Genomic DNA, 13,014 nt, shown 5'->3' on the forward strand with positions numbered 1-13,014 from the left:
AATACCTTGAGGCATAGGAGTGACCATTCTATTCTCGTATTTCGGTTACGAAATCCAAGCATGCTTGGAAGGTTGTGGGCCTTAAAGGCCTGTTAAAGCCATTGGGATAGATAATAATAATGGCAAATATCTGTTGGATTTCTGCTCAGGACATGGACTGGTTATTACTAACACTATGTTCCAACATAAAAATGTGCATAAATTCACATGAAGAGAAGAGGCTAGGAATAAGAAAAGTCTCATTGACTATGTTATTGTTGATAGTGATGTTTTCTCCTTGGTGCAGGACACCAGAGTGTACAGAGGATTTGAAATTGGAAGCGATCACTGTTTAGTCTTGAGCAGGATAAAATTGAATTTCATATTGAAAAGAATAACATGTAAGAAAGTTTTAAAGCGAATAAAAGTTGAGCAGCTCTCAGATGTGAACTGTAGACTAAAATACAGAAAGATTATTGAAAAGAAAATGAAAGAGTTTGAGAACAGGAATCAAACCTTGGAGATTCAGTGGCAAACTCTGAAGAAAACATTGATTGATTCTGCCAGAGAGGCATGTGGTGAGGTTGTGTGCAAGGATAAAAAAGTCAGAACTCCCTGGTGGACACAGGAAGTTAAAGAGGCAGTGAAGGAAAAGAAGGAAGCATATCAAAAGTTCCTGGCAAATAAGTCAGCTTTTGCTCTTACAGAATACAGAGACAAATGTAAGAAAGCTAAACAGTGTGTAAAACTAGCTAAACAAAAGTCATGGGAGGACTTTGGCAAGAATACAGAAAATAAATATCAAGAATGTGGCAAAATATTCTGGATGTTGTGGAAGAAACTTAGGAATGGAGGAAAGAGTGCTGTAAAAGGAGTTAGAGATGATAAAGGTGACATGAAAACAGGAGAAAAAGATATCCTTGAAGTATGGAGTAATTACTTTGAAAAACTGCTAAATGAAACAAGCAGTGATGACAGCACAGTGATAAAAACACTGACCAGGCATGCAGTCAGGAATACATATCCATACTTGAAGTAGAAAAAGCCATCAAAGGCTTGAAATGTGGAAAAGCAGCAGGAGTAGATGATATTCGACCAGAAATGCTGAAGTATGGTGGTATAAAAGTCTTACAGTGGCTCTACTGCATAGTTCAGAAAGCCTGGACTGAGGGACGAATTCCCGATGATTGGAGTAGAGCTCTCATAGTACCCATATATAAAAAGGGAAATAAAACTGAATGTGAGAATTACAGAGGTATTTCCCTACTGAGTGTTCCTGGCAAGATCTATGCAAGTATACTTGAGAAACGGTTGAGAAGAATTGTGGGAGAAAAGCTTGGTGAAGAACAAGCTGGATTCAGGCCAAATAGAGGCTGTCAGGATCAGATCTTCACTTTACGACAAATAGTTGAGAAAGCATGGGAATATAACAAAGATCTGTATTTAAGTTTTGTCGATTTGGAAAAGGCATATGACAAGGTGCCAAGAGAGAAGCTATTCAATACGCTGCAGTTATATGGTGTCAATGGGGCATTATATCAAGCAATACTTAGTCTTTATTTGAGTTGTAAGTCAGCAGTTAGAATTGAAGGAAGTACAGGAAGATGGTTTAATGTTAAATCTGGTGTGAGACAAGGATGTACACTATCCCCTCTGTTATTCATTATCTATATGGATCACATTATGAAGGAAAGTGGTATTAAACCTGATATCAAAATTGGAGATGTTAATGTCAGCTCTTTGCTTTATGCGGATGATGTTATACTTCTAAATAAATCCGCTACAAGTCTGCAAGATTCTCTGACTAAATTGAATAGCTGTTGTAATAGATATGGTATGAAGGTCAGCGATAAAAAGACAAAGACAATGAAAATAGGCAGAATCATTGAAAATGTCAACTGTGTTGTGAATGGAGAACCTGTGGAACAAGTAAAACATTTCAGTTACTTAGGCACGATTTTTACTGAAGATGGTAAATTAAATATAGAAATAGACAACAGAATCAGCAAAGCTGGTATGGTGGGAAGTCAATTGAATAAATTCATATGGAATAAGAGAGAAATTAGTCGGAACACTAAATTAGCTGTATACAAGACAGTGTTCAAACCAGTTTTAACTTATGGATCTGAGAGCTGGGTCAGAAGTAACACATTTGACCAAAGACTAGAGACCGCAGATATGAGAGTCCTGAGAAAGATTAGAGGCATGAACAGATGGCATCAATGGCAATATCATTGATGCCATCTGTTCATGATGGCATCAATGGCAATATCATATTAAAAATGAGGATATTAGGAAAGAACTTGACATTGTCAGCATCCAGGAATGTGTTAGCAGAGCTAATCTCAGGTGGTATGGTCACTTAAATAGAATGGGAGAGGAAAGATTAGTAAAACAAGTGTTCTCTGCCAGGTTGGCAGGAAAACGACCCAGAGGAAGACCAAGATATAGGTGGATTGATACGGTACAAAGTGCGTTAGACGATAGAAATATAAGATGTGATAATGTTGGAGTCTTGACAAGTAACAGACTGATTTGGAGGAAAATTGTAGATAGGAAGTTAGTAAAAAAAAATCATCAGCTAACGCCTTTTTATTCCCGTATATACGGGAGTAGGCGAGGCCATTTAGCCCTATCTAACTTTTGGAGACTGAGTGGGCAGTTCAATCTCCACTGGTACCCAATCAGAGACAGATGGCCCAAGGCTATCACTAATTAAACGGTACGCAGTGAAGAGAGACGGCTGAAATGTGCCGCCATCTCGTGGTGCCTAACCCTACACAATATATTTAATGTCTGAAATAATGTGGGTTCTACGGTCGATTTTCTTGAGTTTACAGGACGAAAAACCCGAGTTTCCAGGAGGAAAAACCTGCTTGCCCGTGCCAGAGATCGACTAACTCGGGAACCGGTCGAAAAAAGGCTTAGAAAAATTTCCTCTAGTCGCCGACTAGACTCGAAACCAAGACTTCCTTCGTGCGGCCAAGCGCGGTGGTGTGCAAACGCCACATCCACTGAGCTACACAGGAAGTTAGTAATGATGTAAATTTTTCATGTAGTACTGTCATATCCTGTACACCCCTTGAGGGTACATGGCAGGAATTTGAGGATGATGATGATGAGGAGGATGATGATGATGATACTTGTGTAATTCCAACTTTGGCTAAAATTAAGTGTGAGAAAATAATCTCTCTCTCTAAAGTCTGATGGCATAGTCATATTACTGGCTTGCCATGTATATTACACGTTTTCATCTTTTCAATGTTCTTCATTTTGAAAATATGAATATTTAAGATTGCACTTGATGATGATGATGATGACAATCTTGTGAATACACTGGAATACACACATTATATTCACAAAAACTATTGTCATATTTTCTTAAAACTTTGTCTTATCAAAGACAGACATCATTACCTGTGTCACCCAAATGTTCACCAGATTTTTTGCACCATCAGTCTTTCTTACTTTGGTCATACTAAGATATTGATAGAGGTCATGTTTGACCTCTACCAATACAGTCTGACTTGAAGAAATCTGATGCAAACTTATTTCTACAAATAGGCTTAGATTGACACTCAACCAGTACTAGTCACACAGTGCTATGAACCTTCAAATTCATCATAAAAGCTGTTTCAAATACGAACATCTATTCCAGGAGATTAGTGCATTCAATCTGTCTTCAGTAAGAATAATTTATACATTCATGTATGTCTCTACTTAGAATCCCTTATATTCCATATTGCATCAAACAACTTCTGGTCATTTAGATTCTTTGATGTGCTTAATTAATATACTATTTTTCACTGTCTATGCTCTTTACTCTCTTCAATGAATCCTAAATGTTCTTTTGTTGATGCAGTAGTGGATAATGTATATAGCCAAGTTTGATAAATGAAGTTTAATGCTGCTTTCTTCCATAAGGCAATCCATATAGATGAATAAGAGTGGAGATAGTGTGTGTGCCCTTGCCTTACTCTCATTTTACACCAAACCATCTTTCTGTATTTCTTTCAATTCTAACTGCTGATTTACAAGTATATAGATAGCTTTACTGATTTACAGGTATATAGATGATGACATCAATAAATTGATGTCATCTATATACCAGTAGTCAAAAGGTCAGGTCGAAAATACTCTGGATTAGAGATAGACTATTAAAAGTTTTTTCACTTGGTTATACTGTAAATTAAAGATGCCAAGAAATTATTCATGGTTTAATCCTTTATCCAAGTGTAAGCAAACAATGTTTGTATATTGAAGTATCTTCATGACTGGGCTATTTGTATATAAAGGCTGCATTGTTTGCTTCCACTTGGATAAAGGATTAAACTAAGAATGTAGTTTCTTGGTATCTTTAATTTACAGCATAACCAAGTGAAAAAAACTTTCAACATCTATCTCTAATCCAGAGTATTTTTTGACCTGACCTTTCAACTACTTGTATATAGATAACATATGACTTCTGCATTACTTTTACCTTACTATCTCTTCTGGCTCTGGCTCTGGCTCCCACTGATGATATTTACTAATGCCCATCATTGGATTTGCTGATTTCCTGAGGAGTAGAGTGATTCTAGTCGATGGTAGGTTTTTGCCTGTCGCTAGATGGAACCACCACTGAGTTTCCTGTCCTAGAGTGATTCAGGTCAGGAGCAGTTAGTTTAGTAGTGATCATTTAGTGAAATTTAGAGTGATCCTGTAGATCATTGAGTTTTTGGAGGGATCCTCCACACTTTAATATATCTCAATAAAGGTCAAAACTGATCTGGGTAGTGGTCTTTCCCATAATGCACTGCATTATGTATGGGATGCTAAGGCAATTGATATGAAGTCATTAGCCTCTACATACAAGTAGCCCAGTCATGAAAATACTTAACATGCAAACATCGTTTGCTTCCATTTGGATAAAGGATTAAACCAAGAATATAATTTCTGCATCTCTAATTTAAATATCGATTATTTTTTGTTCTGTTATATCAGGTAATTGTAGCATTTTGAAAAGCTTTTCTCTAGGCACTTTGTCATATGTATTTTCCAGATTTACAAAATTAAGTATAGATCCTTGTTATTTTCCCACAATTTCTCGGGATGTGCTGAAAATTGATCTTGACCTCTATTTGACCTGAATCCAGCAAAATAGAGGTTGTCAAGATCAGGATTTTACTTTGAAAACTTATAAAGGGATAAGACACATAAAAGGCTTTTTTTGTTTGTTTGTTTGCGTAATTTTCTCCCCCCTCCCCCCCACACAGCCACAGATTCAAATGTTTGCACCTAAGTTTTGTTTTGTTTTTTTCTATTATACGTTTTTCTTCCATCCATCATATTGCAAAATATTTTTGTTATTATTACAGGAGACCTCCAGAGAATGAGGGAGGCCATATGATATGCCTTCTCTTGAATTCATTCACACCATCTGCACTCATCATCTCCAAAGGCAAGCTATGCCAGTCACACACTACTTTATTAGAGAAAAGAGTAGCTGTTGTCCCTTTCTTGAGTGCATTTATTCTTAACTTCTATAGAAGTTAAGAATAAATGCACTCAAGAAAGGGACTCAAGAAAAGGGACTCAATAAATGCACTCAAGAAATGCACTCATTCTCTCCCACCCTCCATAAAATTAAAAATTCCATCTACTTGTATCCTTTATGATTCTTTCAGAAGTTTGTAGGTCTATGTCATATTATCCCTCTTTCTCCAATTTGCTAGAACCTGCTCAAATTCTCAATCTCCCTTCATAATCTACATTCCATGGCTCTGGTATCATCTTTAACACACTCCTTTGTGCCCTTTCCACTGTATCTACATCACCTTGGAAACCAGGAGACCAGATTTGTGCACAATAGTCCAGATGAGGTAGTATCAGTGTTGTAAACAGGCCAAATGACACTTCCTTTTTCTTTGGAATACTGAAACAAACAACATGTCAATGTTCATTTCAGTATTCCAATTATCCTCCTGGTTGTATTCGTAATCTTTGCAATATGTCCTCTGAACTTAAACTTCCTATCTACTAAAACTCCAAGATCCCTAAGCATGGTCAGTTTCTTCTAGTATAATCTTAGCAATATCATATACCATTGGATATCTCTTTACACCAGAGTTCATAAGTTTACATTTACTAACATTGAACTGATAGCCATTTTCGCATGGCCACAGTTCCAGCTTATTGAAATCATTCTGCAGGTGCTGTTTAGCATTTGCATTCCTGATTACCATGCCTATCTTTGCATCATCGGCAAATAGGTATATGCCACCTGTTAAATCCTTTCCAATATCATCAATGTAAAGATTGAATAACAATGGACTAAGGACTGATCTCTCGGGGTACACTACTGATCATCTTGCAGACTTGCATTACCCATATGCCAATCTGATATGTTATTCAGCTATCTTCTTATCCAAACTGGTAGTTTATAATCCAGCCTCAAAAAAAAATTATTTTTCTCATTTCAAAAACCATCAAAATAAACTGTTTATATGATTGAAACTTTTAGCACTTAATAATCAGTTTTCATTATCACAAACACTATTTATTATAACAAATTGCCTCACTATAACCAACCAACCAACCAACCAAAAAGTCTAAACTGAAGCCGCATAGTGCTATTCTAAAGAAAGTTCCCTATAACTATTTCTGTGGTTCCTATGAGTTTGTTATAATGAGTGAACTGTGTGATATATTTTCACAATCATATTGAGTACTAAAATATTGCTAAAAATCTCCTTGAAGACTAACAGTGTTAACCGTAGTATGATATAGAAGAAAGATTAGTACAAATCTCCTTTTGTTGGAAAAAAAATGATAATTTTCTTTATATTATTATTATTATTTAATTTTTTTTTGCACCCTTATTTTTCGTATAATTTAATGCTTCTGTGAAATTAGTGATATTTATATGTTTAATATGCGACATTCTTAGAATAATTATTTTTTTTTTATAGTAATATTACTACTGATTTTCATGTATTTAATGCAACAGAATATCAGGAAATATATTGAAATACTGTAATATTAAAGTCATAGCATAAAACACTAAAACTTCATGAGAACAATAGAACAGCAACAAAAGAGAATGCTAGTGAAACTGAACTAGGAGGCTTGTCCCCAATGAAATCGTGCCATTTCAGAAACTAATAAGGATAACTGAGTTGAGTGTGAATTAACCACTAAACTGACCTTGACATGTTTACACACCAATAATTACATGGATTTGAAGTGTCCATTGCATTAGGATACTATTGAGATGCCATGGATATGAAGCTTATATTTTTCATATATATTTAATCTGCATGTCCATTTAGGACATTAACTTTGGAAATATCTAGACTAAAATAAATTATTAGATGGATGATGAGTGGATTGGGAAAAAATGTGATTAGAGAGAAGCATGTTTGAGCAACATCCTCACATTTTATGATAATGTTACCATTGAGTTAGACAAGGGAGACAAATATAACATAATACTTTTGGACTTTGCTAAAGCTTTTGACAAGATTCTGCATGAAAAGCTGTTGCATAAGTTGGAGGACATGGGGCTGGATTATAAACTACCAGTTTGGATAAGAAGATAGCTGAATAACATATCAGATTGACATATGGGCAATGCAAGTCTGTAAACTGACCAGTAGTGTACCTAAGAGATCAGTCCTTAGCCCATTGTTATTCAATCTTTACATTAATGATATTGGAAAGGATTTAACAGGTGGCATACACCTATTTGTCGATGGTTTTTGAAATAAGAAAAATTATTTTTAGAAAAAAAAAATTTAAAACATTTGAACATTCAGTAGTTTTTTTTTTAACTGCTGTAATAAAGAACAAATATGAAATAATTAAATTATATGACAGAAACTTATTTTTATTTCAGGAACTCTACGCACAAAAGATGATGATAAAGAGGAGGTGACATTTAATAAGGTATAGTAAGACATTTAAAGCTAAATTTCAGTAAAGGAATTTTTTTAACTTCAAGTTATTTTGAAAAAGGCATCTCTTTAGCAGTTATTATGGAAACAGTTATTAGCCAAAGAAATGAGTCTTCCCCAACATGTTGAATGAAAGTTATTTTGTTATATTATTAACATAATAAAGTTATCACCATGATTGTGTATACGTTTTTAATGTGTTCAAATACTGTATGATAATCCAACTCAATATTTCATGACATGACTAGTTTTTGTTTTCTACAGTTTTCTCAAAATATATCTATTTGTCAAGACTGATTTTATTAGCTCTCGTCTTAACTCCATCAATAACATTCTTTTTTTTTTCTTTTTTTGTAATTCTCTCGTCCACTGATCTGTTTATTCTCTAGGATAGGGTAAATTGTGGATATCCATTTATCCTGTTATTATATTCAGTAATGTAATAACTATCACATTATGTTCTTTATACCATTTAGTTATCTCAAGTTTTTTGTGTGCCAACTCATACAGTGATTATCGATATATTACATTGATATAAGACATGTTAGATATAATAATTAAAATACTTTACTCTTCCAATGTGTTTTTTTGGTAAAATTGAAGTTTTTCAAAGAGCAATACTTAAATACCTGGATATGCTGCATGCAGACATCACATAGTTAAATATAACTGAATCAAGAGAAATGAAGACCACAGTTGTAGTAGATACCACCTGGTGGTATCTACTACAACTTAATGAGGTGCTCTTCACTATTGAACTGAAGATCTGAGTCTCCGTTCTTTCAGGGTAACCTAAGTTAGCTTTTTTTTTGTGGTCCCATCCATGAAAGGTCGTTAGTAAACCTATAGTATATTTGTACCATGGGTGGACTAAGGATTTTTTTCCTAATTTTTATGAGTTTCATATATTTTTCTGTAATTTTTTAATTCTTTTTTTATAGTCCAGAAACCCTGCTCTAGAGACCAAACATGAAAATTTTTCAAGCCACTTCAGGTCCACAATAAGTGGGACGGTGGTCTCACGCCAAGAAATGAAATTCACAAACATCCATGCCTGTAGTAGGATTCGAACCTGGCAAATCTCGTATTGAAGTAGTAATATAGTGCTTCCCCCCCTCCCCCCCCCAAGGAATCGTAGTATGTTCTTTATCTTGCATAACATATCAGCAAAAGAATCGTACATTTTAGCCTTGGTTACATTGGTGTAATCTAAATAGCTAAGTGACCTAGGACTATTGAAGAACGTGGGCATTAAATATGTTGATTGTACTCTATGTAATATGTATGACAAAGAAAATATTGTGTTCTGTATATTCCATTGGTAGATATTATGTTGGAGGCTTAATGGATTTTTTAACAACACTCAAAAAGAATTAAAATAGACTTTAATACTTCCTATATTTCGTCCTAGTCACTAGGACATCTACGGGGATTACAAAAAAATTAATGTAACATATGCACAAATAACAAACAATACTAAGCCCAACCACGTGGGTGACACTAAAGTCCTATCTAGGTAGAGCGCCCTCTAAGGGCAGTCGTAGGTGGCCTGGAATGTAAGGTGGGAACTCTGGTGATGAGTGTTTCCCAAATCTTCGGAAGCTTAATGCACCCATATTTATTGAGATTTGGTTGGTTTTTGAGAGCTGCTGCTGTTTGAGAGCAGCTCTCAAAAACCAACCAAATCTCAATAAATATGGGTGCATTAAGCTTCCGAAGATTTGGGAAACACTCATGACCAGAGTTCCCACCTTACATTCCAGGCCACCTACGACTGCCCTTAGAGGGCGCTCTACCTAGATAGGACTTTAGTGTCACCCACGTGGTTGGGCTTAGTATTGTTTGTTATTTGTGCATATGTTACATTAATTTTTTTATAATCCCCGTAGATGTCCTAGTGACTAGGACGAAATATAGGAAGTATTAAAGTCTATTTTAATTCTTTTTGAGTGTTGTTAAAAAATCCATTAAGCCTCCAACATGATGTCCTCACAGCACTTAAGCCTCTTCACACGTATTGGTAGATATTGATTCAAATATTCCTAATGATCACATTAGAGAAGAGTACCATTTTCAGAGATCTGTATTGTAACGGAATCAGATTTGCTATCCAGTTTTCAGATATTGCACATATCCCAAAGTAATCGAATGAGGCACAATAGTTCAGTTGCGGAAGGATGGTTTGAACAAAGTTAGCAAACTATAGGGTTAATGTAGTATTTCTGGAGTGGTAGTATATACCAACTAAAAGATGATTTTGTAGAGTTTCCATCAATACAATCTGGGAAGGAATGGTGACACATAGAAAGTAGAAATAAATCAGGAGACATGTTGCAAAAGACAACACAAAGGCTTATTGGTGATGCTAAGAAAAATGCAGTGCATAGAGATAAGGAAGTATTCTGTTTTATAAGACCTTGATATAGCAGATCACCTGAGTTAAGAATTTTTTCAGGACTGAAATTTTGACTGAGCAGAGATCGAGAGAGAAGGCAGGTTGTAAAATTTCATAAGTGTAGACAGAGAATATGATAGAGATTTAAGGGTTAATGAAGTTGTTTTTAGAATTGATGCAGGAATATATTTTTAGTGCAAAACAGGAGAGATGAGATTAATGAGTTGGAAGTTAAGAGTATGCTTAGCAAATGCTACTTAATTACCATGCCTGATCTTACCTTCTAAAACTTTCTTCAGACTAAGGAGTGTATTTGTCTTTATTTAGAATAATGTGATGCAGATTCATTATCAGTCAGTAGTTGGAATTTTCTTAGTATTTCATAAATCATTTTACTTCTTTAAATAGAATTAAAATGATTATCATATTTATTTCTTTATGATTGCTCATAATTATTTTTATCATTCTTTTCTTCCTGCCTATCTTTTTTTTTGTCACTGAAAAAGGAATATAGTGGAAGTCTAATATTAAATCCATTAAAGATCAATTTAACTTTCTAGGAATTTTTCTTTTTACAAGCCAAAGTTAACTTGTCTCAGTCAGAAGTAGTAGGGATATCAGCATAAGTAAAATCCTTGTTTTTCATTCTGGAAAGTGAACAAATCTCTTATACAACATGCAGCTTTCAGACATGGCATACACAGTGTTCATTACCTTAATCTGATTGCATTTTATGCTAACAGTGCATAGAGTTATCCCTTACTATGTAGTAGTTTTTTCATAATATTACATGGAAATCTGTGATCTCAGAATGGTCTTGCCATTCTTTTCTCACTATGTTTGCTTGCTTTGTTGAAATTTTTCCAAGCATATTGAAATTTAGTAAACTTAACAGGAATAAGGTATAAAATCATTAGATAATATAATGAAAATGATATTTATAAATATTTATTACCATATTTTATCTCCATGGATTTGTTTTGCTTAATGCATTTAGTCACCTTTGTGCATTCATGACGTAAACTTACCATGGATTTATTTTATTAGGATGATACTACCTTCCTTTTAAATCCAAATCTCCAAGAAGAACTCTCAAAAATGGAGATTCAACTCCATATGAGTGCTGCTCCATCTGAAGTGTGTCTCAATCCAGATAGTAAAAGGATACAGGACTTCTTTTTGTTGTTAGCTGTTTGTAATACTGTTGTTGTCTCCAAGCATCCCCATAAAGACCAGGTAAAATATTATCATATATAATAATTTAAATCATCATTTCCCATCTGTCCTCCGGGAATGTTATAGTATGTTATGATAATACTCTATAGTTAAGTTTACATTATTGATAGCTTACTATCAAACAGTTTACTTCTAAATCAATCTTATTTCTTAGACCTTCAGTATTGTCACTCTTACATTTCTGTCTTCCTGTCATCAAACAACTTTTGCTTTCCATTCCCATTCTGTTTAAGTAACCATTACCACCTTAGATTAGCTTCTGTTCACATTTTTGAATACTAGTAATATTGAGTTCCTTTCTGTTATCTTCATTTTTAATATGATTCTGTCATTGATGTCATGTCATCTGCTCATGTCCCTGATTTTTCCTTGTAACTCATGTATATGGTCTCCAATCTGTTATCAACTGTTTCATTTTTTAATCCATCTTGCAAATTTTCTATCTTCTTCACTATTTTTGTAGGGTTTTTTTTCCTTCTTTCATATGAAAAGCAAATTTCATATCAAATTTATTACTCATTTTAGTTAATTACTATTACTATTATTACGGGCAACTCCGGTAGTCATTAGTCTCATCGAGGGAGGCCCAAATCATATTCATCACAACTATTCAACATTCATACAGTATCTATCATACCTCGCCTTAAACTCATTCACTGTCACAGCATCCACCACAGACTCAGGGAGCGCATTCCACTCATTCACTACTCTAAAAGTAAAGAACCCAGCTCTAACACCTTTACTAACCACACTTTTGCCCAGTTTCCATGGATGTCCCCTAGTCCTCCCACAACCAGCCCTGTTCTCAAAAATATCTTCTGAATTAATTTTATAGAAACACTTCAGTAATTTGAATGTCTCAATCATATCTCCCCTCCTCCGCCTATCAACCAATTTTTGCAACCCACAAATCCTCAACCTGTTCTCATAAGGTTCATTCCACAGACCTGCTATCATCTTGGTCACTCGCCTCTGGATCCTCTCGACCTCCTCCCCATCAAGAACAAACCTAGGTGACCAAATCTGGGCACAGTAGTCTAGATGGGGTCTTATCAAGGCTCGATACAGAGGAACAATAACCTGCTTGTCAACGTATTCTTCAGCAAACAAGTGATTTGATGAGCTGATTTGGCCACTTTTGCAATGTGTCCCCTAAATTTCAATTCCTTATCCACCAACACTCCTAAATCTCGTGCCTCATCAATTTCCTGGAGCACAGTTCCACCAATGCAGTAAACTGCCGCCAATCTTTTCACCCCAAAATGCATAACCTTACATTTTGCCACATTAAATTGACATCCATTCTCCTTAGCCCAGACCTCCAACCTATCCAAATCATCCTGCAAAATTTTGACGTCATCTGCATTCACTATTGCCCTACCCAACTTCGCATCATCCGCAAACAAATGAACTGTTCCTCTCAGATCCTTTCCTATATCATTTATGAACAAATTAAACAGCAGTGGTCCA

At 35.0% G+C, this 13,014-nt stretch overlaps 1 protein-coding gene across 1 annotated transcript in view; it reads left to right on the forward strand.

The window, feature by feature from the left end:
* The window catches only part of LOC150100680 (phospholipid-transporting ATPase VD), a 292,342-nt gene that overhangs the window by 174,242 nt on the left and 105,086 nt on the right, over positions 1-13,014 (forward strand). Inside the window, exons 9-10 of the mRNA XM_090401109.1 lie at positions 7,856-7,905; positions 11,356-11,544. Of these exons, the coding sequence (XP_090257235.1) occupies positions 7,856-7,905; positions 11,356-11,544 (239 nt within the window). The remainder of the gene's footprint in view (positions 1-7,855; positions 7,906-11,355; positions 11,545-13,014) is intronic.

This window comes from Typopeltis vanoorti, chromosome 12 (assembly GCF_054136105.1).
Source record: "Typopeltis vanoorti isolate ZY-2024b chromosome 12, IOZ_Tvanoo_1.0, whole genome shotgun sequence".
NCBI classification, from domain to species: domain Eukaryota; kingdom Metazoa; phylum Arthropoda; class Arachnida; order Uropygi; family Thelyphonidae; genus Typopeltis; species Typopeltis vanoorti.